Consider the following 25,757-nt stretch of genomic DNA (forward strand, 5'->3'; position numbering starts at 1 on the left):
CGCCCTCCCTTTCTCCATCACGAACGGCGAACCCATAGCTCCGGCGAAACTCCGCTACCACACTACTGCTCCCTCCGTTCTCCTCCCCTGCTGCTCCGGCGAGGAGCTCCAGCTCCGGTGAACCGGAGCAATCGCCAAACAACCCAAACCTACTGCAACCACCAGCGAACTCCACTCCCTCACCTCTCTCTCGTCTTCTTTCCCCCCGACCAACAAAATGACCCCAAACTCCGGCGAAGTACCACAACCCCCAACACCACAGCAGCACCACCAGCCCCCTATCTTCACGAACCCTTGTTTCCCCACTGTTATCCCATCACGGCAACATCCTTAAAAGGCTAAATCTGGCTGGAATCGTTAAATGCCGATGAATCGTACTGGTCCACCAGTGGAGTGTCCACCGGTGCTGTGTCGGTTAGGGGGTGGGGATTGTTAGTTGGGTTTAGTTTAAAGAGAAAGGAGGAAGAGAGAGAAAATTATGAAAAAGAATAAGAAAAAAATATAAATAATTAATTTTTATCATGTATACATGTGGCAGGCGAGCGATAAGTCTGTGCACAAATCGGTTCAACTCGAATTTTCGAACCGATTCAAAACAATTCGGATAATTCAATTTGGATAATACAATTCGATTTCGATTTACAAATGCAATTGTAAAATATTATGGTTTAACGGTTCGGATACGGTTGACTTCAATTATCAACCGAACCGACCCGAACAAATCGAATATATATATGCCACTAATGACTAATATGACTAATACTCTAATAGTCTAACAATATATACGCTTAATACTTAATAGTGAAGTAATATTTATTTAACTTCAAAAGTGGTGCAAATGAATGTCTGCATGCACACCTTGCATTGGATATTCATGGTCTTTTTGTTGGCCTTAAGCTGACTTCCCTTTTGGTCTTTCATCTTTTCAGCGTTCTTCTCACGAGCCATCTTTTCCTTTTGGCCATTGCATCCACCCATGGCTTTGTTTGTTCTTTGATCTTAGCCTGTACAAATTAGAGTTTTTTTTTCCGATTTTTTTGAGGATGCAAACTAAGTTATTATGCTTGTCTGCTTGCAAGTTGCAAGATGCTAGATTATTAATTTGGTATATATAATGTGGTGTTGGCGGATTTGTATGTTTGCACAAGTTGTCAAGCTCTTGTTTTGCTATTTATATTCTATTATGCTTGCAAGGTTATGATTTTTTCTTGGTTAATGTCTTGGTTATAAGGCTGCAAATTTAGGATCTCGTTATTTTTGGTTATGTTTACTCTAAAACTAAAATGAAAATAGTTGCTTGTTTAAATTTCGAACAAATCGATTTGTGTAACCGAATCGAAATAATAAAAAATGAATCGAATTGAACCTAGAATGTATCGAGTTTGGTTGAGAATTTTAGAAAGTCGAAATTCGAAATTTCAACTCGATGACGGCCAAAATCGAACTGAACCGATTCGTGCACAGGCCTAGCGAGCGCACTTCACTCTCTAATACATAGCTGGGATTGACATTTTAGGGAGCAATATATTCCATTTTAAATTAGTCTATGAGGGTAATAGGACTCCCACAAAGGTATAGTGTGTGGTTGGGATTTCGGTCAAACGTTGGGGGCTTATTTGGCCGTTTTCTCTTTGTTGTGATTACAATTAAAGATGTGCTAGAGAAAAATTCTGCACATCATATGTGCTCCTCGATTTGCTCCTGAAGTAGCAATATCTTAAAAAGGTTCACAAATATAGATTCATTCCCAAAAGTGAATGTGATGATATTTAATAAGGATTATAAATACGGACGTGCGATTGATTATGAAGTTATAACGAGTCACCTCCAGAAGAGGTAGAATAATTAAGAAAAAAAATATTTTAAATATTCTATGATTTACTTCCGAAGTAGTAACCTCAGAAATCTTCTCCCGAAGTAGCAAACTTAAAAACCGACTCCCGAAGTAGCAAATTTTGAACTCTACTATTGTCTTTACATGTCGATTTTTTTTCATGACACCAACAGTGTCTAACTAAAATTTCTTTTATGATACCCGCAATATCTAAAATATATTTGAAAGTACAAAATCAATTAAGGGCTCCAGAAGAGCTGACTATTTATCTAGAAGATCATGGCACTAATAGTGTCCAAACAATATGTGATTATGGAGAATAAATTAAAGGCTCTTGAAGAGCTTATATAGTACAGTTTCATTCATTCTAGATTGTAATATACGAAATTGTTATGATTGAAATACAAGTTGTAGTAAATTCGAAGTTTACTAAAATAAATGACTATCATATTGAAGATATAAATGATTGGAGGATTAAATATCTTCAAAATCATAGTGGGTAAGAAAATATGTATATGAATGGTTACCCTCTTTATTCTCAAAATTGTACTACATAAATATAAGCATGATGAAATCACATGTTACGATAAACCAGAAGTTTATCGGTACAAAAAAATAATTCATGTCATAATAAACCAGACGTTTACTAAAATAAATAGCACATGGCATGGTAAGCTTGAAGTTTACTAGTATAAATAATTTTATTAGTCGGCATGAGCGGTTTGACCATCCCGATTCAATTATGATGTGCAGATTGAGTATTTGACATATATTGAAGAACTAGAAGACTCTTCAAGAATTTATATTTATTGCTTGTTCTCATGATAAGTTGATTATACTGGCTAATGTTGGGATTGAATTCCCTAAATTATGGAAAAATATAAAAGGTGAATATGGGCCCGTTCACCTGTTATGTGATGTCTTAAATAGATGCATCGATAAGACGGTCACATGTGTGTTTATTGTTAACTTACAGTTTGACATTTGCAAAGTTACTTGCTCAAAATAATCGAGCTGAGAGAAGAATTTTCAGATTATGTAATCAAGATAATTCATATTGTTAATGTTGGTTTATATCCAAGCTGGTTTGGTGTTGAATACCTCCGATAAATAGCTAAACCATTGCTTATGAGAACAAAGCTTCACGTGTTGGTCTGAAATATGATATATTGCATACAACAACACTTGTATGCTTCAGATCAATAAATTATGATAAATTCTCCCCTCACAATTGGCTCAGGATCAGGAACCATATATTTTCATCTAACAATTTTTTGTGTGTGGTATATGATTAATTAACCTATCTACCATGATGCACAAAGATGGATTCCCCAAAGAAGATAAGATAATATGCTAGTTTTTCTAGCATAAGGAGGAGGAATAAGCAGTTATGAAATATGTTGTAAATTATCATTCGTATAATCCTCATTCAAAGATAAATCAAGTCAAGTGCTAGAAGCATTTGCTGACCCAAAATTAATTTTTAATTTCAACTGCAAAATGCTCCTATTAAATTAATGTCCTTGAAGGACAGAGTCTATAACATGCATGAAGCGTGTTAGATCAATCGGTTCCAAATAAAATAATCCTTGAAAGGGGAAAGGAGAAAATGATCAAATTGATTATTATAAGGAGACAATGTGCTCTTGAAGAGCCTACGACATAACACTTTATGAAACCTCATGAGAGGTTTAGGTAACTAAAACTAATGAAAGTGATGAAATCTCAATAAGTTATGTCACATTGCGAACCAATACAAATTATATATTGTCGACGATATCTTTGGTACAATATAGCGCAATATTGTAAAAGATTGTGAGGATCTGAATTCTACATATATAAAGCATGCTAACGTAGACATCATTACCAAGTGAAATGATTCATTTTGGTAAGCTTCAAGCTTATTGGACCTGCAGTCCACACAACAAAAAATGTCCCTCATTTAAATATTAATGGATATTGTCACTTGACAAAATTTATATGAAAATTCTTGAAGAATTTTAAATGCCTGAAGCATACACAAATTCTAGAAGTTTGTTCATATTCTTATATGAATTAAATCAAGCAAGGTGAATGCGATTTAATCACCTTAGTGAATATTTAATGACTAAGGGTCTATTTATCCTTACGTCTTTATGGAAATCAAAATCTGTCATATTGTTAGTGCAAATTGATGACCTGAGTATTATTGATACTCTTAAAGAGTTTTCAAAAGAAATAGATTATCCGCTGAAAGAAGTTGAAATGAGAAACTTGCAGAACTTTTTGATCCTGAAGTGCCATATCTTTATGTAATTAATGCATTTATATGTTTTGCTATGACTATGAGGGATCACAGTCGATGTTGTTTTACATGATAGTCAAATCATATAAAGATAACATCTATTAATAAAAAAAGTCAGGAATGCACTTGGAGTGCTTTCAACAATATTATATGCCGATGTAACTCCATCCAAAAATTGAAGATGCAGCAACATACATAGCCCAACTAAAGAGAGGATTCATAAAAGAACAAGACATATTTCACCAAAGTTATTCTTCACACATATCTCCAAAAGAATAGTGATAACAACGTGCAACAGATTGGTTCAACTGATAATATGGTTGATTTGTTCACCAAGTCTCTACCAACTACAACTTTCAAGAAGATAGTGCACAAGATTGGAATGCGGAGATTCAAGTTTTGGAGTGATGTACCCAACAGGGGGAGTTATACGCGCTATACTCTTTTTCCCTCAGCCAAGGTTTTGTCCCAATTGGATTTTCCTGGTAAGGTTTTTAATGAGTCAGCCAAAATGCGTACTGTTAGAAATGTGTACTCTTTTTCCTTGACTAGAATTTTTCTCATTGGGTTTTTTCTAGTTAGATTTAAATGAGGCACATTATCTATCAAATAGGCATTCAAGGGGGAGTGTTATAGATAAATATCATTATGTTATGGATGTCTATCATATCATAGATAAACACCATTATGTTTATCTCTAGGAGAAAAATTAGGCTTAGTTGTCCCCGATAAATAGAGGATCTCCTCTATTGTAAATTATCCCTCAAGAGAAATAAAGAATTCTCCTCTCTGCTCTACAATATTTCCTCTCTACTCTACAATATTTTTCTTCTTGCTTTATTATTTTATTTTATAACAGTCAGATTGTTCTCTCTAAACATTTGTTCTACTCTTTGTATTACTTCGCTCTCGTCTATTCACTTAATTAAGAGGATTGACATAATTTGAATTAATTATATTACTTGTGACCTTAATCTAAACAGATTCAACTGGTTAACCTAATAACCAAATTTTAAGCTAAATAGGTTAGCGCCACCGTTGGGACAAGCAATCAGCAATTTATAACCATCCATACAATGTTGTTCGAAAAATAAGTAAACTACCTATTATAACATGACAATACTGTAAAAATATTTTGCACTCAGTGTATACATGGTAAAACCTTATGGGTCATTCAGTTTGTGGGAGAAGGAACTATACTTCCGACAAATTGCGGAATCCCTACTATGCTCTGTGTCAGCAATGTTTAATCAAGGGAAATAGCTAAGGGAACCTTTCTGCATTACACTGATCCGGAATTGCTGCTCATGATGGGATATACGCAACGAAATAGGTACATGCATCAACTTAGAACTTCTAAAGGAAAAACGAGGTTCAGCCTAGTTTTAACATTTTTATTAAACCATTTCCATCTCAACTATCAAACGCCTATATGGTACTTCACGCCGACACGTCAGGCACTCAATGTCATGGAAACAATTGATGATAACTTGTATTTGCGTACTTTGGTTGAATCTTTAGGCTGAATTTTAACCTCCGTCCTGGAATGGACAGTGACTTCTTTCCAGTCAGAAGCTGAAGCCCCTTCACCACGATAATCTCGAGGACAGTAGAGAACTTGGAGCTTGGACTTAGCTGCAACTCCCAAAGCAACAAAAGATTTCTTAGATTCAAGGAAAATATAGCACGTACTATCCGGTAGACATGTATAACAAATGTAAAAAAATTATCACAATGTTATCTTCAAGTACAATCGGGTCAATGCATTTGCCAGCTACACAGTTATTATTTTCCTTACCCACGCCAAGCATGCTTGTTTTCTGGATTGTCACTCTACTAACTTTTGATCTTCTGATTTCTCCCAATGCCTGAACATCTTCTTGGTCCCCTTTGAACTCCAGAAACTCTCCAATGACAAATTTATTACCTTTGAGCTCTAACCTGCATGCATCAGAACAATTTGAGTAAAATTTCGGAGTTGGTAAAGCTTTACTTTTAATTTAAATTGCAACTCTGCAAGGCTATGTGCAAATTTCTTCCATTAGAAACAGAAGGAATGTTTATTAACTCTTTTTTTAATCAAGGATCCAAACCACCTTAATGCCCCACTTGGTTACATACAAGCCCACGTTACCTGGCTCACCTAATTAACATCTGCCTTATAGCTTTGATCTCCTTGATCCCCCATTCCTCCCCCCCTCCCTCTTCTTTCTCTCTCTCCTCCCCCACAACCACAAAACAAAAAAAGAGGGAAGCACTCTCTCTTCGAACAAATGCTTCTCACTTCTGGGTCATAATGGAGAAACCAACTGTTTCCATTGAATTCAGGAAAAAAATAGTGTCATAAAACATAAAGAAAACGCAATGCAACAGACCTGTCCCACATTGGAACTGTGCTGAGTACAAGATTAAGCTTCTCATGTATTGATTCCTGCATTTCCTTCTTCCCACCATGAAATGCTCCTTTAATCCAACCAGAAAGCATGCTCGATTCTGGTTTTAGTTGTATCCACTGGTCATATGTTATGACCTCTGGGGGAAAAGAGTCTGAGACAATGGTACTGCAAGACAGAAGTAATGAGCAGTATTCACAAGCTGCAAGTTTAATGATCACAAGAGAAACATAACACTGGAAAAGCATAAATGATCTAATTCGAAAGTTAATTTTGAATAGTTTATATTTATTGTTTATTTTGTTTACATGGAATAATCTTCCATCAAGTGTTTATTTTGAATTGTTTGCTTATTTTGTTTCATTTTCTAGAGTTATATACAAACTCTCATAGGCTTTATCTTATCAAGATTTATGCAACTCAAATTCTTTTGGAGTACGCAACTCTATTCTACCATCAATACTCTTATTCAAATGATTTCACCGGTTGAACCGATGATATAAAAGGGAAAACAAGAATCCCGTACATTTTTTCTTTTTATAAAGGTAAGAGCAATTTGTCTATGAGATACCTCATAGTTGCTCAAAAAATTTAGAAAGAATATATTATCCCTTTAATTTGCATAGAAGTGCTTTCTATCCCTTCAAAAGCTCGTCAGTTTCTTTCTCGCTCAATTGTCATAAAAGTGCCAATAGAACTCCTTCCCATGCTCTAGCTCTCATGGTTGATAACGTCTACTATTGAAAATAAGCATCTTCCTTGTGGCACTTCTCTTACTTCAATAAACATCCTCCTTGTGGCACTTCTCTTACTTCAATGTTGGAATTTTTTATTTTTGACGTCACAAGATACTATTGTTTCCAAGTAACAAGTAAAAGGAAAGTGATTACATGCAAACTAAGATGTTACCATTAAATTACTACAATGAACCATTTCTTCTTTTGACTTCACATAATTCTTTTGTGATTATTTAAATACCAAAGGGATTTCTAGAGAACATAGCAGTATTTTCTACTCTATACTAAACATGTAAACAATATTCTTATTGAGGTTTATCCTAATAATTAAATTATCTTTCCTGAATCACGTCACTTATATCCAAGTGCCTCAAAGTATATTTTCGCTCTGGTGGGATCAGGTCGAGATGCCCACAGTGGGTGGGGCCAATCTCTCAGCGAGTTACTTGCTTAAAACATGATATTCTAAAGTTCCCCAAGCTATTCAATGTTACACACTTACACTAAGGCGTGAAAAAATATAGTTGAGCGGACAAGCAGTATCCTGATTACAACACATAACAAAAGAGATATCCAACGTTGTGAGATCTATAAAATTTATGAGTCGTTACAGCTAAACTTTGAGAAAAATACTATAGAACATAGACTTGAGAGTACTACAACGGTGACAGAGAACCAATTTGGATTTATTTCTAAGAATATGCAACAAAGGTTTTAATTTGCTAAGTAGATGATGGAAATTTCTAGGTTATCGAAAAGGTTGTCTAGACACGAATAGAGCGTCAAAAACATCCTTTAGAGGGTCCAGGAGAAAAAGGAATTCATATCAAATATAAAGACGTCGTAGAGGATAAGAACACCGGAAGAAGGAGCCTTCACAAATGTGTAAATAGTGGTTGAAGATGTAGAAGTAGTTGTTTAGCCTTTGGATTCTATGTCTCTGTACGTGCAACTCAATCACGTGGAAACGCTCTCCAATGGACTTTCAGCCTTAATTGGTTGATGCCAGGAAGGCTAGTAATGTCCCTCTGTCATCCTCAGCCCCTCTACCACCTTTTCTATCATTAGAAGTAGGGTAGGTGAATTACCTCACTAAGCTATTGATTACAAAGCTATCGCCTGGTTAACCAACTGTAATAGTTAGCTATGGAGCTGGGATGGATCTTTAATGCCTTAAGCACCTAGGAACAACTAGTTACATTTAGTTCGACTTATAAAATCTCACATCTCAAGAGTTCCCTTCCAAAAATGCTCCTCAAGCTTCAAATAGGTGTTGGTTAGAAACAAGTACATAGAAAGCATCATTATGCTGTCTGTTAACCAGCCCTAAGATTAGAAGAATAACTTGAAGAAATAATGTGCAATACATGCTTAATCTCAACATTTACTATGATAAATAACCAGAAGATGATACCGGAAATCGGGGTTTGAGCATATGACTTTGCAAGACAAATATCCTTCGGGAAGAGTGACGCCCCTTTGTTCAAGGTAGGATTCAAGAATAGGAACTAATTGTTTTGCTTCTGCTACCTGAAATACAGAACTTATAATCACAATGCACAAAACTAAAATCTTGATATAAGAAGAAGAGAAGCAAATTCCAATAATCAGTTATAAATCATAGAAGATGACAAGTTGGTTTATAAGATGATACATTAAGGATTCATATCCCGACCTCAAGTCCTCAATGTGCTTGGTATTGAAGCATTCTTGCTGTATACACTTGCAAAGAACTAATGTAATAATCAACCAAGCAATAGGTGGCATCTGAAGGAACTGTTTAAGAGGGATATCTTTTACATAATGGTGGTGGATGGACCAGCTTGCCGCATTTCGACTATTCCATTGGGTACTTGCTACCTCCCACTAGCACAGGTACCGGGTAACTCTGTCCACCAGGGCTTAGGAAAATGGGAAGAGATCACTTAGAATCTATTGCCTCCACTGGATTTGAACTTGAGACCTCATGATTTTCAGAATCTATTAATTGACCACTAGGTCACACCCTTGGGTGCAATTCTCAACTGAATACTGTAAAGCAGAATTTCGATGCAGAACATATTAAAATCTCACTTCACAACCTTTTTTTTTTATAAGATGAGTAAAATTTATTAGTGCTAGTACCCAATAGGTCTTACAAAACACCAAACAATCTCACTTCACAACTTTATGAGCACTTGATCTCAGATGTATCCTCAAATAAAGATGACATGAAATAGATTCTTTCTACATCAGGACTGTTTAAAGCCCAACTATTGCACAAGGTTGAGTGCTCCTACATTATGCTCCAGGGAAACTATACTACAGTGATACACTTCGAAGCACACATATCACCTCTGTAAAGTCAGGCGGTGTTCTTTGCTCATAGCATCATCCCTTCTTTGGAAGACCATCACTAAAGAAATCCTTGACAGCTCATGTCATACTACTAGGAAAAACTAAAAAAGGGGCAATACCACTTAAAGAAAACTATTATCGCATGGGCATAATAAAATAAAATAAAAGTTAATTATTGAATGAGCGTGTCGGCCTGGCCATATTCACTTCGGAATTTCTCGTAATATAACAAGAACATGGCAGAGTTGGCATTCTAAGCAGTCGTCCAAGTGCAGCAAAAGCAAGAGTTTTACGGAACCTATGAGATTTAAGGCAATGTTTGACCAGACAAATCATAGAAAAAGCTATGATAGAGAACTAAGTTTTTCCATGTCAAGTAATCAAACAAGCATCAAGCAGTTTTAGCATCATCAGATCCAGTAACACCTAAAAAAAAATAAAAAAATAAAAATAAGGACAGATTTGCAACTAACAGGATCTGGAAGACGCTCTGTCTTATGGCCTCCAGTACAAACCCATCTCCCATCCTTATCAACAGATACAAACCCTGATATATTCTTAACACAAACTACCACTGCTTCCCTGTAGGAAAAAAGATGCTAATATTATGAACTGGTTTTTCTTCCATCTGTTTGAAGGAAGTAAGATTCTTCAAACCATAGATACAGTAAAAACAGACAAACATATACTTGTGCTACCTTATACATATACAATGAAATGAGCTTGAATAAACAAACATAAACGTTTGTACTCTAGAACTTTTGAAGGGAGGAGGTGTAGCGCAAGACGTTTTACCTATCATGGAGGGAAGGTGTTAAGCCCAAGGCATGGGGCATAATCCCTCACATTTTATTTTTAATATTTTAAACATAAAATATTTAAACTAATTGAAAAAATTATTGAAATGCATTAACATGTTATAAACTCAAAAGCAAAGATGTCAGAAAATCGATTTTAACTGTCTAGGGATATCATATATGTATTTAATAATATTTCAAGTCACCAAACATTCCAACTAAAGAAGAAAATATCATAAAGTTAAAGTCATACAGCTCAAATTGCCAACCATGGCTTAAAGCATCAATGGGTGTCCTTGGGGAGTATGACACACACTTGTCCAAAACGTAAAGCTACACATGGGGCAAACAACCCGCATGTTAGTCTCATGACACTTTAGCCCCATGACTGCCTTGGAACCTTTAGAGGTGCCTCGACCAGGAGCAAGACCCAATAAAGTCACAAATTAGCCTTTTATTAATGCTTGAGAACAATGGCGTGGAGGGGGATTCAAAATATAGCAAATAAACACACGAAAAAGCTAAGGGATTCAACATCTACTATATATACCTAAGAAATAATCTTGACCTTGCATGTACAGTGTAATTTTTTGGCAAATGGGATCAGGATAAAAAAAAAAAAAAAAAAAACGCGCCCCTTAGCTCAGCACCTGCCTGAGAATGCTAAATTTTTTATGCATACGTGAAGACCAAAATTACGGCAACAAGCAAGGAAATAGGTAAAGTTTCTAAGAGCACATAACTTGCACAGATACACCTTATTCAATTGATGTACTACATTGGTAATGTGGGTTGACGAAACGCACCGTTTAGTGACGAGAACTATATCAATACTCTGTCGAGAACCTGAGTCTTGATCAGGGATTTGAAGCCCAACATGAGCTTTACCACCATAAAGCTTCTCAAGTCTAAATTAACATAAAAAGGAACAAAGGATCATTATAAATTAATTGAAAGGAAAAAGGAGCTAAACCCCCCAAATATAAAGGATATACTAGTAATAATACCTTTGGGCAACGGTAAAAAGAGCGTTGAAATCGGAGGTACCAATATCGACAACATCGTCGTCGTAAAAGAAGTACATAAGTAGTATTATAACGAAAAGGAAACAAATCAGCTCCACCAACATGATTTATGATAACTCCGCCTAAACAAGTGTTGTGTTTTGGTACCCAATTTTTCTGAGAGGAAAGTGTCTTCTTAGGACGAGAACATGAAAATAGAAGTGAGTTAACTTGCTTTGCTTGTGACGCGGGTCAATGTGGTTACTTGGTTTGGCAGTTTAGGATTGGAGCTCCCAAATTACGCGCTACTTTTTTTTTTTTTTTTGGATTTTTCACAGTGTATTAGCCTAGCTAGGGCAACCAAGCCGAAAATTTAACCAAATTGAATAAAAAACTGACATTTGATTTGGTTTTACATTTTAAAAATCAATAATATTTAATTTGGTTATGGTTCTATTAAAAAATAACCGAACCAAACTGATAAATTATATACATAAATTTTATAATTATTTATATTTATAATATTAGTTTTTCATAAATAATTATAAATATTTTATACCTTTTAAGTATTAATTTAATTTTTGGTCTACTTATTTCACATGATTGTTTAAGACTCATATTTTTAAGAATATATCCAAGCCCATATCTTTAAGTCTTTGGGCAATTCTCAGAATTGCCCTTCTTTTGGGGTGGTCTTTAAATTTTGTCCTTCATATTTGAAATCTTTAAATTTTGCCCTTTGCTAAATCCCGTGGGTTTCAGGTTCGAACCCCCACACAGTCAAAATTTTAAAAAAAAATCGCAAGGCAAAGTTTAAATTTCGCTATGCCCCTATCGGCATACACTTGTGAAAGAATTAGCAAAGTTATGCCGGACCCGGCATACTTATGCCTTATGGCAGACTTGGCATAAGTATGCCGGTTCCGGCATAACTTTGATAATTCCTTCATAAGTTTATGCCGGATCCGGCATAAAAGTTTGCCCATTAAAAGTATGCCCCCATCGGCATAAACTTGTTAAGGATTTACCAAACTTATGCCGATGGGGGCATACTGATGCCTTATGGGCAAACTTTGCCTTGAAGCATATATATGTATTTTTTCAAGCATATATACCAAAGTTACATGGAAAAGTATTATGCTGCAACCAAATGTCCATCCCAGATACAAATTCACACTTTGGCTGGCAATACAAGGTAGATTAGCAACTGTTGATAGACTTCACAAATTTGGCATTCAAGTGCCACCTGATTGCATCTTCTGTGGGCAGACCCAAGAAACATTTTTCCATCTTTATTTTGAATGCTCCATCACAAAAGGGTTGTGGTACAGATTGTTGGTATGGCTGGGGTACACTAGAAGAATAGGGGGCTGGCAAGATGAAATCAAATGGATCTCACACATTGCTAGACACAAATCAGGCCACTGCTCCATTACTTGCTGCATTTTTGGTATGCTAGTGGCATTGGTTTGGAGAGAAAGGAACCTACTCAGATTTCAAAACACTCAGTTTCTTCCTGATAGACTCTGCAGAGAGATTGCACAACATATTCACATCCAAGGCAGGAACAACTTCAAATGGCAGAGAGCTCTTGCTGCTATGAATTGCTATCCCTAGCTAAGTGTAGTTGATTGAAATTGGCTGTTGTTTTTTTAATGTAATAGTTGCTCCTAGTTTGACTTATACAAGTTAGTGAGTAGGAATTTTACCATGTACAGTTGAAGGTCAGCTTCAACTTTGTGCTGTACAAGTTTTTTGGATGGAATAAAATAGACTTTCAACCAAAAAAAAAAGAAAAAAGTTTGCCTTATAAGGCAAAGTTTAAATTTTGTATGCCCCCTCCGGCAGACTTTTAGTTATGTTTAACTAAAAGTCTGCCGGAGGGGGCAGACTTTGCCTTGAGGACAGACTTTTAGTTATGCCGGATCCGGCATAACTTTAACTTTTTCTTAAAGATTGTATGTTGGATCCGGCATACACTCCCCCAGTCCTGCCTTGCGATTTTTTTTTTTTTATTTTATGCCTGAGCGGGGGTTCGAACCCAGAACTTCATATATTCGCTCATCTTTCCAAGCAAAGGGCAAAATTTAAAGACCACAAATATGAGGGGCAAAATTTAAAGACCACAAATTTAAGGGGCAAAATTTAAAGACCACCCCAAACGAAGGGCAATCCGTGCAAAAAAATGTAAGTCTTTTAACTCTTTTAAGTGTTAAGTGTAAACCTACTAACAGAAGCTCACGTTAAAGTCTAATGTCTTTAACTTAAATTTTTAGCCTTTCTTTGTCAGCCATTTGATTTTAGGTTTTTTTTTTTTTTTTTTCGAATTTATACCTTTCTTTTTTCTTATCTGAATGGTCCTAAACTTCTAATATTTTTCATATGAAAAGGACAAAGGTTGTAGATTTGGAGGTTCCTATAAAAAATACTTCAGTAACATCAACATTTGCTGCAACTCAAGCACATGGTAATGTCCTAATACTTCTTCCGTGAGTAATCCTCCTAAAAAGCATAAAAGAACACCTCCTAATAGTCGAGACCCTAGCCTTGGGGATAGTGATAGAAAAACATCTGAAGTTTGGGATCATTACACAATTATTTTTTAAAAAAATGGGAGAATTGAGGGCAAAATGCAAGTATTGCCCCAAAGTTTGGGATCATTATACAAAGTTTTTTTATTTTTATTTTAGGTAGTATTTATGTTTAATTAATATGTATGTTTGTAACAACAACTAAAAGCTCCTATGCTCTACTTTATTTCCAGGTATGTGTATTAAGATGACAAAAATGGTGCAGCCACTACTAAGTTTTTAGCTCTATATGTAATAGTTTAGCAACTTTGGGTAACTTGAGTACTACACTATCACTAATAGTGAAAATGTTTCTATGATGTATTTTCCACCTTAAAATATAAATAAAAGTTATCGTTTGAACAAAAAAAAAAGACATGTCTTTTTCAACTTTTTAATGTTTTACTGATAAGTCTCACGGCTGCTCGTCATAAACTGAAAAACCGAATCAAACCGGACCAAACCGACAATAACCAAACTGATGGTTATTATTTTATTTGGTTTAGTTATGGTTTTATACATTTAAAAACCGACTAAATTTGTTTGGTTATGGTTTTACCGACCCAAACCGAATCATGAACACCCCTAAGCCTAGTCGTTCATTATTAAAATTATTAGTCGACAAATGTATATTTTTTGTATGTAAAAATTAATATATAAAGTTTTTTTTTGGAACCCTTAGAAACCTGCAGCCGCTACTCTTCGGGTGTTCACTGGATAACTTATTCACTGTGCAATAGCTTGCAAACCACACAGGAAATGTAAACCGCACTAGGCAGGCTCGGTGCGACGAGCTCTGACTGAGAAGGTTGCTGGTGAGGGGAATCAATCCCAGGTCTCACGTGTGGGAAACCACTCACCCAGCCAACTCAGCCAACCCTTGCGGGTAATTATATATAAAGTTATACGTTTTTTATATGAAATAGTTTGTAAGTTATATATAATTGGTTAACGAAGGTAATTATTTATGACCGTCCGATCAACTGTGTAATTTTTCCTCCCTTTTTTGTACTGATTGTTTTTCCAACCTAAGGTGTGTTTGGTACAAAGAAAAATATATTTCATCAAAATATGTTCCCGGAATAAATTCTTGTGTTTGGTGAGTCAGTAAAAAGATTATGCCAAAAATATTTATATAAAATTAAGAAATTTCAGTAAACTTAGTTACTAACCCTTGATATCACTATCCTAAAATTTAGAACTATAAAGTTCAAATCCTAACTTCCCCTTTGGAGACAATCAACCTAAAATGTTACTTATGAAACTTGTTTTCCCCTACTTTTAACAGAGAAATCGTTGTCCTATTTTTGGAACTTGTTTTCGTAGAAAAAATATTTTTCTAAACTTTCCTATTTTTTTTTCCTTAACCACAACGTCAAATTTCCTAAGCCGTAATACTTGCCCACACAAGTATTTTTGTCCAAAGGCTAGTTAGGTTACATCGCTATAACTGCATATCGTAGAATTGGAGGACGATCGCATGAACAATATTTGCTCATACTTGAAGATTCGGTCGCGGTCACGCTTCAAGGGATAAGTATTGATTTTATGCTTCATTAAAATCTGTGTTTATATGGTGTATATATTACAATGTGCAAGTTCGATCTTGGTTATTTGCTTCTGTTGTTTATATTTGTATTCCATCAAATTCTTGGCTTCGAATGTTCATAACTTCATATAATGGAACAATGACAATTCTCAAGTTTTATCCGGATAACAAGCAAAAAAATCTTATGAAAATTCAATAATTTCGGGCTTCTCTGTATGTATACATTGAGAAGTAGAACAAAACATGGGTTACCAATCGGTAGAGTGCTAGACAATCCGAAGAAACTCGAATCATTTATTCAGACTCTTTATTGGTTATATTAATTCTAGCAAAATACCCCCAGTGTCATTGTTAATAATTGACTGTTAAGGTGTATTTTTATAAGAAGAAAAATTTATAGTTAAAGATCGAAACTAAGAACTCATTCATGGGACAAGATACCATAAAATTTCAATAATCTATGAATTAGCCACGTCGAACAATTCTTAATCTTTGCCACATCGGAAAAAATAAAGCAAGTAGCATGCCATGATAGGCTAAAATGCAACGATAGTCTAAAAAAAATTGACGTTGTCAATGTATGTCTCTTCTATAACTATATATAGGATAACATGATCAAAATTCTCCTTATTGTAAGTGAGCATCCTTTGGCCAGAATATATGTACACATAAGCTTCTTCATTCATTGCTTAAGTATGGTTCAGTAACATGTATTGTCACCTTAAGTTTTAACTGCTGCGGCTAAATTGCTTAGTTTAGTGATAACACCATCAGGTGCAGACAAGTATTTACCGTGAACAGACCTATAAAATGCTCCGTCATACTCGTCATTCTTAATTTTATAATTGGTGCTTCCTCGGTCGTTTCAAAAAGATTGTGTTAGTTACTATTTGGATAGTTAAAGGATATTTTCTTTGATCATAATTTTTCCAAATATTTTCAAAAGACTTTGAATTGTTAGTTCATTTAAGAACATATATAGTTGGAAACAGTTGGAAACTTTATCTTGAATTCCTAAATGACACTTATTTTGGGACATGTTTTTTAAGCTAAAACAACACTTAATTTTGGGACGGAGGAAATAATTGAAAAGGAATAAGATATTAGTGCATATTAATTCGAATCTTTATTGGACTCAATTAGGGAATCTTTACTGTGAAAACAGAAGCTTCTAATTTTGTGAAAGAGAGGAATTGTTTAGTTTTTTTATCCAAATATTGGAAGAACCAAAAAAAATTAATCTTTTAGTTAGCATATATAAATTTTTTTAAAAAAAACTTTGTTAAGTAATTCCTTAATTGTTATTATCACTCTTTTCTTTACAACACACAGAAAAAGTAAGAAAAAAAAGACTAAATTTCTTATGAGAAAGGCAGATTTTACTTTAGATATACTTAATTACTTTGAAATATTTTTTTTACCATTATACTTAATTAATATGAACTATTTCTTTTTACCATTATACTTAATTAATTTGAACTAATTAAATATGTTATAAGGAAATATTTCACAATCCGAATCCTGTTATAATTGGGAGGGAAAACATTTCCTAATTTTCATGATCCAAATTTCACTTGGACTCGGATTAGGGAATTACTATCTCTATATAATTTCCCCTAATTTCTAGAGTTTCACATCACCTCTTTACTTGTTTCAATTTAATACATTAATCAGAGAATTGTAAGAAGATTCATGAGATGAATTTCCAATCAATGTCCACCAATATGAAGCTATCAAAGAAGCAATTCATGTGTTTTCAACCAAGTTTCTCATTAGTGATGGATTCTTTCTCGGCTGCAATTGAAGCTTTCTCTGAACCCCACTAACCATTTTTTCAGTTTTCTTCAATCTTGAAGTTAAGCTCTACTTGTTTCCATAATGGGTTACGAGTTATACAGAGTTGTAGAGAAATCTCCATGTGGTAGGTTTATTGGATACGATCAACTGTTAGGTGGAGGTGCATGCAAAGAAGTGTATATAGGCTACGATCGTGTTGAACAAATAGAAGTTGCATGGAACCAAATCGTTTATTACGGAGAAGATAAAGCATTAAAAAACCCCGAAAAGTTGTTTGCTGAAGCTACTATGTTGAAGTCTTTAAACCATGAAAGGATTATGAAGTGTTTCAAATATTGGTTCGATTCAAAGTCCAAAACCCTAAACATGATCACAGAGTTATTCCCCTCAGGCAGCTTGAAAAAATATCTGTCCAAGTGTGATGATGATAATGGAGATGGCGTTGATTTGGCGAGTATCAAGAATTGGGGTAAGCAGATTCTTGAAGGTTTGAGCTTTCTACATAGCCAGAGCCCGAAGATTATTCATAGAGACATCAAGTGTGACAATGTGTTTGTTGATAGTGATGGGAAGCAAGTTAAGCTTGGAGATTTTGGGTTGGCAGTTCGTCTTACGGAGGGTAATTTCGTGAAAGAGAAAGAGGCTAAGGGTACGCCTGAATTCATGGCTCCAGAGTGCTACGACGGGCAGTACAACGAGCTGGTGGATGTATATGCATTCGGGATGTGTCTTCTTGAGATGGTTACTGGTGAATATCCGTATATGGAATGCAGCACTCAGATTCAAATATTTAAGAAAGTGTACACTGGTGTAAAGCCTAAATCTCTCGGGAAGGTAAAGGACTCCAGAGTGAAAGATATCATCGAAAAGTGTATGCTTCCCATGTCTGATAGGCCGTCTGCGGAAGAGTTGCTGAAAGATCCGTTCTTTCTATACAATGGTACTGGATCATCAGCATTGGAGGCTTGTGCTCCCGCTGCCAGTTTTCTTAGTAGTCATCCTTTCAGGGGACTACAATGTTGTGCTAGGGATATTAGGAATTTGTATTTGGTGTGATGATAGCAATAGGATTAATCACACACATTCTATTTTTGGATTAAGGTGTAATTGATTCATTGATTGTTTGTATTTCAGTACACATTGTCTCTTGGATAAGTTTTGGAATAGCGAAGAGCCTTTTCTTTTCCAGAATTTGTTGTTAAAGTTAGAATTTAGTTGATTCTCTATTGAGAAAATAAATAATATATCTTTGGGGGGGAACCGATCAGTTATTAAGCTCATTCCAAATTTATACTAATAGTGTATCATTTCTCTTCAAATGACTTGAGATATTTGGAATTACAATCCTTTAAATTTAACATCGACATATACTGGCGTATTAAGTCTTTTTTCCCAAACCAAGAAGACTCTTGTCAAATACAGTTAGCAAAACAACTACTAAATTAAATTTTAATTCCTACCAGTTACATATGTACCATTTTATTTATTTCGTATGTTCTATTTTAGCTAGTTTTACAGTGATACACGTATTAAGACGCCAAAAGAATTTCATTGTCAAAAATAATGCTCATGGAGGGCAGTTCAATTGGTTGTATTACTGATTGTTAACCATTAAGAAAAGGCACAATACATAAACAGACACTTAAACTTGGCTTCAGCTGACAAGTATGCCCCCAACTTTGGGTGTGCACAAGTAGACACCTCAACTTGTATAAAGTTGGACGCGTTAACACAAATGTTGACATGGCACTGAGGTGGCACATAAATTTTGGAGGGCCATGTCCATGTCATGTCAACATTTGTGTTTACGTGTTCAACTTTATACAAGTTGAGGTGCCTACTTGTGCACACCCAAAGTTGGAGGGCATACTTGTCAGCTGAGGCCAGGTTTAAGGGCCTGTTTATGTGTTATGCCTTAAGAAAATTATGGTATAGTTGGCCACTGAACAGCGATATTCTAAGTTTACAACAAGCTAAATTATGCTGGGGTGAAACTTTGTCGTCAATATCTTTTAATATGATTTAAGTATAAAAGAATATGCATATATCTAATTTATTTTTTACGTGATGAATGAAATTATAAGATTTCATATCCTCCGGGGGCAAATGTTTTAACTTGTGCACGTTGAGCTGCTAATTATGAATGTTTCTACTTTTGATTACTGATTAGATATACAAGATGAAGAGTCAAATAGCACGGTGAGTGTTTGATCCAACGGAAAAATTGTTATCTAGAAAATGACTTATTTCGTAGAAATTCTTTTTATGGTGTTCGATTGGAGAGCAATAGAGCATACAATAGTTTCCGGAAAGAAACATTGTTTATAGATTATATTAACGTTACCAAATAAATGTGTTTTGATGATAGTTTCACTCATACCAAAAAACGAATGATTCTAAATTTCCAACCCATTTGGCTTATTTGTTATCTAGAAAATGACTTATTTCGTAGAAATTCTTTTTATGGTGTTCGATTGGAGAGCAATAGAGCATACAATAGTTTCCGGAAAGAAACATTGTTTATAGATTATATTAACGTTACCAAATAAATGTGTTTTGATGATAGTTTCACTCATACCAAAAAACGAATGATTCTAAATTTCCAACCCATTTGGCTTATTTGTACCTTATTTTCACCATGACACTAGTAGGTTAATGGATTTTAGATTATTACCTGCTAGAGAGAGCTTCAGTCTTTACACCACACAGGAGAAAATGATATCCTATGACTAGTTAACTTATAAATTGAATAGAAGAAAATTACGCTATCTCCTATGCTATAGTTCACTGATTTATGTGAAAATGATCATATAGCTAAAATAGGTAATATCGAGCTCCCGAGCAGCAGCTTGACTGCTTGAGTAACAATTGTTCAAGAACACTAATGAATTTGACATCACAGGTTAGCTAGGATATAGACGATATATCAAAGTACACTTGGAAAAGCATCTCTTCTCCTGATGGAAATTGGATACTAAAAGAGTATAGAAAAAGAACAGAAGCTAAAAAGAATAATACAAAGTAAAGGATACTAACCCAACATGATAAAACCACATTGAGAAACTGAATCCCAGAACTAATAAGAATGGAACACTACTGATGATACAATCTTTTTCTTATGTAAACACCTATTTGAAATAGAAACAAATAACCAAAAAAGAAGAGAAAAGAAAATAAAAGCAAAGATTTTGAGCAAACACATTTAAGTCCAACATTTACTCTTGAATTTAGTATACCTCTCTACATGTCCGGCACAGGATCTATTACTTCTGGCTGCTGGTGCCCTTCTTCTTCAGTAGGCTTCCGAATTTATGAAGCAAAGGCTTCTTCTTCTTCTGACTTTGCGGCTTTGTAGGAGATGCCCCGCCATTCTCAGGATTTTCCGCTGAAGGTAATCCGTTTACCTGGTCAAAGCTCTCTGCTTTCAACTCTGTTTCGTCCTCTTGTACTGTCTCTCTTTCGGGAGAGAAGTCTTTGTCGCCAATCTTGCAGCTCTCCCACATTTTAAACTCACCTTCCGCTGAATCATCATCTTCCTTTTCTTTGTTCTTGTTTTCAGTCAGTTCTCCATTTGGCTTCTCAACTTCAGCTAGGGTCTCGACAGCTTTATCATGCGAGGTGATGTTGACTTCTTCAGATTTTACTTCAGTGGATTGCTCAGATTGTTGAGTCACAGCTTCAATCTTAGGCTTCTCCACTCTTCCTCCTCCATTTTGTTCAGAGAACTCCACCACCTTAGGAAGCATATCATAGTCTTTTTCACTTTCAGAGAGCTCTCCATTTTCTTCAGATTCCTTTTTGGCTACAGCTTCTTTGAGGGACTTGGACAACTCTTCAACTTTCTTTGCAGATTCGGCCTCTCTACTTCGAAGCTCCTCATTCTCCTGAAGAATATTCTGCACTTCATTTTCCTTGTCCATTAAAGACTCCTTCAACTTCATGCTCTCACCCTTTGCTTCGCCGAGAACCTCCTTTAGATAGGTTACCTCAGATTCAGCTTCCTTTAGGAAATTCTTCAACTGAGCTGCTTCCTCTTTGAAAGAAGCATCTTTTTCAGCCTCTTTTAGCAGACTTACCAATCGGTTTATTTCCTTCTCCATTGAAGAAGTTTCTTCTTCAGTTTTCTTTACGCAATTCATCAGATGAAGCTCCTTGTCCTCCCACTCAGCCTTCAAAATCTGGTGCTCATTCTTAGATTGTTCAACTGAAGTAGTGAGATCATCAATTTTCTCTTTTGCTTCATCAAGCAGGCTTTCATACTTTTCATTGGTAGCTTTCAGTACTAACTTCAAATCTTCTATTTGTGTTTCATAATGTTCCTGTTCAGCTTGGCTAGACAGAAACCTCTCTTTGGCTTCTCTTGCTTCTGAAGAAACTTCATGCAGTGCTGATGCCAGACTTTCCATCGCCTTCTTACTTTTCTCTTCCTCCTCCCTGGAACTTTCCAACTCATTTATAACTTTGTTTTTTTCTTCCAACAGGGACTGAACACTTTCTGCTGCTAGTTTTTCATGCTCCATAGCCTGAGTTTTCTCCTCCTTCACGGTTTCAAGCTCAGAAGTAAGAGATTCGACCTTCTTTGCCAATTCAGAAGATTCTGAAATAGCAATCTGAGCACGACGTTCTGATTCCTCAAGATCCCCTTTTTGTCTCCCCATTGACATCTCCAATAGGCCGACCTTCTCCTTGAGAGAAGCAATCTCGGATTCCGCGTCATGCAACAAATCGTTACTTCCTTCCAGCTGTTTCATAACCGACTCCAGTGATTCAGAAGCAGATCTTTCCAAATGACGGGCTTCCTTAGACTGAGCCTCTAATTCCTCGACCTTCTGCTGACACTCCTCCACTAGATTATGTGCATAAGATTCAGCCATCCTAGCAGCCTCCAGATCGACATTAAGTTGCTCCAACAGAGCTTCTTTCTCCACCAATTTCTCTTTGTAACTTTTTGCCTCCTCGAGTTCTTCCGTCAGTGCCTCTATCTCAAGTTTCAGGTCTTTCAACAACTTATTCTTCTCACTATCTTCTTTTCTCAATGCCTCAATCTCAATTTTGAGATTTTCCAACAACTTATTCTTCTCACCGTCATCTTTTTTCAATACCTCATTCGCAAGTTTCAGATTTTCTAACAACATATTCTTCTCAACATCTCCTTTTCTCAGTGCCTCTTTCTCACGTTCCAGATTTTCTAACAACTTATTCTTCTCACCATCTTCTTTCCTCAGAACCTCTGTCTCAAGTTTCAGATTTTCCAACAACTTCTTCTTCTCACAGTTTTCTGTTGTCTGTGCCTCTATCTCAAGTTTCAGGTTTGCCAACAACTTGTTCTTCTCACTATGCTCTTCTCTCAGCGCTGCAATCTCACGGTTCAGATCTTCCACCAACTTATTCTGCTCACTAGAATCGCTTTCATTCCTCGATTCAAGCAAAGATTTCACTCTCGCTAACTCGGCAGAGAGAATTTCCACCTTTTCAGCCTGAATTTCAGCTATCTTTGTGGCATCATCAGCATGACTGAGTGCCTGATTTTTGGCATCAGAAGTCATGGATAATTCTTGCTTTACCCGTTGAAGTTCCTCTGTGGCGGAAAGGAGAGCAGAAACATCCGAAGCATGTTGATTCTTCACAGCTTCGAGCTCTTTCTGCCATTCCTCTTCTTTCTTCTGAGATGATTCAATCCCCGCTTGTTCCATCTCAACAGCACGGAACTTTTCAATTTCAGAGTTCTCTTCAGCTCGCTTTTGAGCCACCGTAGCTTCTCTCAGCTTCTCATTGGCTTCTTCAGCAAGTTTCTGAGATTCCTTCACTTCTTCAAGAGCTTTCTCCTTCTCCTTCTCAGCCAACGCTAATTTCTCCTTTGCCTTCTTAAGATCTTCATGAACAACATTCAGTTCAGCTTGCAACTCCGATGGCTTCAGGATCCGTGTTGGCTTCTTCTGAAAACAATTAAATCATGCAATAATGCAGATCAGAATGTATAAATTTTGAGGCAAAATATATCAAGTAAGTATCATTATAGCAATTACTGTTAAAGAGTCTACATAATTCACTCATCACCACCACTGCTAGTGCATTTAATAAAGGGGTATTTGCACTGTGTAGCCGCAAGTAAAAAAATGTTTGATGACATGAGAACCCGCAGCCGCTACCCTTCGGGTGCGCACAGGGTAAACCAGCTCCTGTGCAATAGCTCGCAAACCACACAAGAGAGGTAACCCGCACTAGGCAAGCCCGGTGCGACGAGCTCGACCCAAAAGGCAAAATCCCCTGCTGTCGTAGGCAGGGGGTTTCGAACTTGAGACCTCCATTATGAAAGCCCCATGCTCAACCAACAGAGCCACCCTTGCGGGTAACCACAAGTAAAACAATAGCCAGCAAATGTATATATTTTGTATATTAATTGTAACATACAAAAAATATACATATTTTATACGTAGCTAATGTATATTTTTGTATATTGGCTAGTGGCTGTAATTATTTTTGGCCGAGCGTCCAAATGTGTAAAAATCCCTTTAATCAAACCAATGGTGAATCAAAACTGAGATTTTCAACTTATTAGACACATATCACAGCAAGACATTGCAACTTCAGTTTCACCCTAGCATTCAAATGGTTGAATTTTCCATCGGTACAATCCAACGCCACCCCCCACCCCGGAAAAAATGCTAGCCAAATCAAGTATAAGTTAGTCAAGGAATTATTTTAAACTTACATCAGGTGGGGTACTGATCTTAGGGGACCGCCGTTCGACGGAAGGCTTGGAAGTAACAGATCTCGGAGACTTCTCAACTGGAATGCGTGAATTTTGCACTGGCGAGTGTGAATCAGCATCAGATTTTGATAGCCCCCTGCTCAGTTTACTTGCTCGGTCCCGAGGAGTTGCTGGTGTTGACTTGTTAGGATTTTCCCCCAGAGTGGATCTGATAGAAGCTCAAATAAGCAACAATTTAGGCAATTCCCAAAATGCAATATTTGTACCAGAGACCTAGCATCCTTTTAATGAAATGCAAACAAATTGTGGCGAATCCAAGCAAAAAGGTGGAAACTTTGTGTAGAATTATAGCCAAAACCTTCCCTTTTTTAGTTTTTCTCTAACAACATTTTTAACATACAGTTGCAGTAAACGAGACAACATCAAAAGCACAAAAAGATTACACCCGAAAAATAGGGCAAATAGGTGTACAAGTTTAGATCCAGAGATCAAGTCAAAAGTACATAAGAATCCTCAAAGAATTATGATCCACAAAAAAAAAAAAAAAAAAGCAACAACACAAGCAAGCAAATCTAGGTACTATCTAAGTACAAAATGCATAAAATCAAGAATAGAGGCATCATTAAAAAAAAGTACTTTCTAGGAAGCAGCACAAAAGACAAATACAGTAACCACAAAGCACCTCAAAATGAATAACAAATGCAGATACAACCCACAATTTAGGATCAAATGAAAATCTTGAAAATACACAAATCAGATCCAGTGTGACTTACTTTGATTTGGTAGCCATGGTGTTTGTGGGAAGCAGATTCTTGCAGAAAACAACAAACAAGTTCCTATTTCACAACTTAAAAAGGGAAAAAAGATTGGAACTTTATCAAGAAATGGGAAGTTTTGCTGCTATAGTGCTGACATGGTCTTGGTTTAGAGAGAGAAAACTTTAAAGAAAGAGATAGAAGAAACAAAGAGTTTTTGAGTCTCTATATCAAGATAGAGTAAAATTCCAGTAGTAGTAGTACTAGTACTAGTATATCAGTAGAACTGAGGGAAGTGAAGAATTTACAGAGAAAATCATTTGGGAGTTGGCGTTCTTCTGTCTCCAGAGTGGCTACACCATTACATTAGTAACACTACTTTGTCTATGTCTCTTTCTCTCTCACACATTCACACACTTCTTTCTCTTTCTATGTACTGTTTGTGCTTGTATTACAAGGACGAAATTACAAAGAAACCCCTCTTCACTGAGTCAAAAAATGGAAAGAAAAAAAAGTCTATGCATTATTAGTAGCTTGGAGGGTAACTTTTTCAGAACTAGAGGAAGACCTGTGAACCCAAATATCTACTTCTCAATGCTTTTTTCAGCATAAAGATAAGGAAATGGGGCAAGGTTGTCTATTGTATAAAGCTGCCCTTTCTTTTACAAAAAAAAAAAAAAAAAAAAGGAATTTGACAAAATTAAAGATTCTTTTTCTTAACTAGTCCTGATCTCTCTTCGAGATTTGCTTATATTACACTGACCCATTTTCTTAGGAAATCTACATTATCAATAATTAGATAGTAATCCTTTCGTCTCAAAATATTTATCGTCTTTACTAAAAATATTTATCTTAAAATATTTATCATTTTATTTAATTAAGACAAATTGAGTAACCTTTTCTCATTTTTACCTTTGTATTAATTAGAAACATTTAAGAGGTTCTCATCATTGATGGAGTAAATATTTACGGAAAAGGGTCAAAATTA

At 35.8% G+C, this 25,757-nt stretch overlaps 3 protein-coding genes across 3 annotated transcripts; 1 reads left to right on the forward strand and 2 right to left on the reverse strand.

Moving 5' to 3' along the window:
- Nucleotides 1-5,140: 5,140 nt before the first annotated feature.
- On the reverse strand, nucleotides 5,141-11,648 carry LOC132632259 (uncharacterized). The gene is made up of 7 exons (XM_060348118.1): nucleotides 11,390-11,648; nucleotides 11,189-11,290; nucleotides 10,059-10,167; nucleotides 8,663-8,778; nucleotides 6,494-6,679; nucleotides 5,917-6,059; nucleotides 5,141-5,753 (listed from the first exon to the last, which is right to left on the reverse strand). Exons 1-7 carry the CDS (start codon nucleotides 11,509-11,511, stop codon nucleotides 5,572-5,574), a joined length of 960 nt encoding a protein of 319 aa, XP_060204101.1. The 5' UTR covers nucleotides 11,512-11,648; the 3' UTR covers nucleotides 5,141-5,571.
- Nucleotides 11,649-17,383: 5,735 nt separating this feature from the next.
- On the forward strand, nucleotides 17,384-18,358 carry LOC132631276 (serine/threonine-protein kinase WNK8-like). The gene has a single exon (XM_060346869.1). The coding sequence runs from the start codon at nucleotides 17,384-17,386 to the stop codon at nucleotides 18,356-18,358; it is 975 nt and encodes a 324-aa protein (XP_060202852.1).
- Nucleotides 18,359-20,191: 1,833 nt separating this feature from the next.
- On the reverse strand, nucleotides 20,192-25,275 carry LOC132632260 (WEB family protein At3g02930, chloroplastic). The gene is made up of 3 exons (XM_060348119.1): nucleotides 24,788-25,275; nucleotides 24,015-24,222; nucleotides 20,192-23,238 (listed from the first exon to the last, which is right to left on the reverse strand). Exons 1-3 carry the CDS (start codon nucleotides 24,802-24,804, stop codon nucleotides 20,566-20,568), a joined length of 2,898 nt encoding a protein of 965 aa, XP_060204102.1. The 5' UTR covers nucleotides 24,805-25,275; the 3' UTR covers nucleotides 20,192-20,565.
- Between the last annotated feature and the right edge of the window lie 482 nt (nucleotides 25,276-25,757).

This window comes from Lycium barbarum, chromosome 3 (assembly GCF_019175385.1).
Source record: "Lycium barbarum isolate Lr01 chromosome 3, ASM1917538v2, whole genome shotgun sequence".
NCBI lineage: Eukaryota > Viridiplantae > Streptophyta > Magnoliopsida > Solanales > Solanaceae > Lycium > Lycium barbarum.

Excerpts from the sequence above, each read along its gene's own strand:
- LOC132632260 (XM_060348119.1), bottom strand. Across the intron at positions 23,239-24,014 it reads AGATCAGTACCCCACCTGAT|AAGAAGCCAACACGGATCCT; the intron begins GTAAGTTTAAAA and ends AATTGTTTTCAG.
- LOC132631276 (XM_060346869.1), top strand. The coding sequence starts at position 17,384 with ATGGGTTACGAGTTATACAGAGTTGTAGAGAAATCTCCATGTGGTAGG.
- LOC132632259 (XM_060348118.1), bottom strand. The coding sequence starts at position 11,511 with ATGTTGGTGGAGCTGATTTGTTTCCTTTTCGTTATAATACTACTTATG. Across the intron at positions 8,779-10,058 it reads CAGAGCGTCTTCCAGATCCT|GTAGCAGAAGCAAAACAATT; the intron begins GTTAGTTGCAAA and ends TCTGTATTTCAG. Across the intron at positions 6,060-6,493 it reads ACAGTTCCAATGTGGGACAG|GTTAGAGCTCAAAGGTAATA; the intron begins GTCTGTTGCATT and ends TGATGCATGCAG.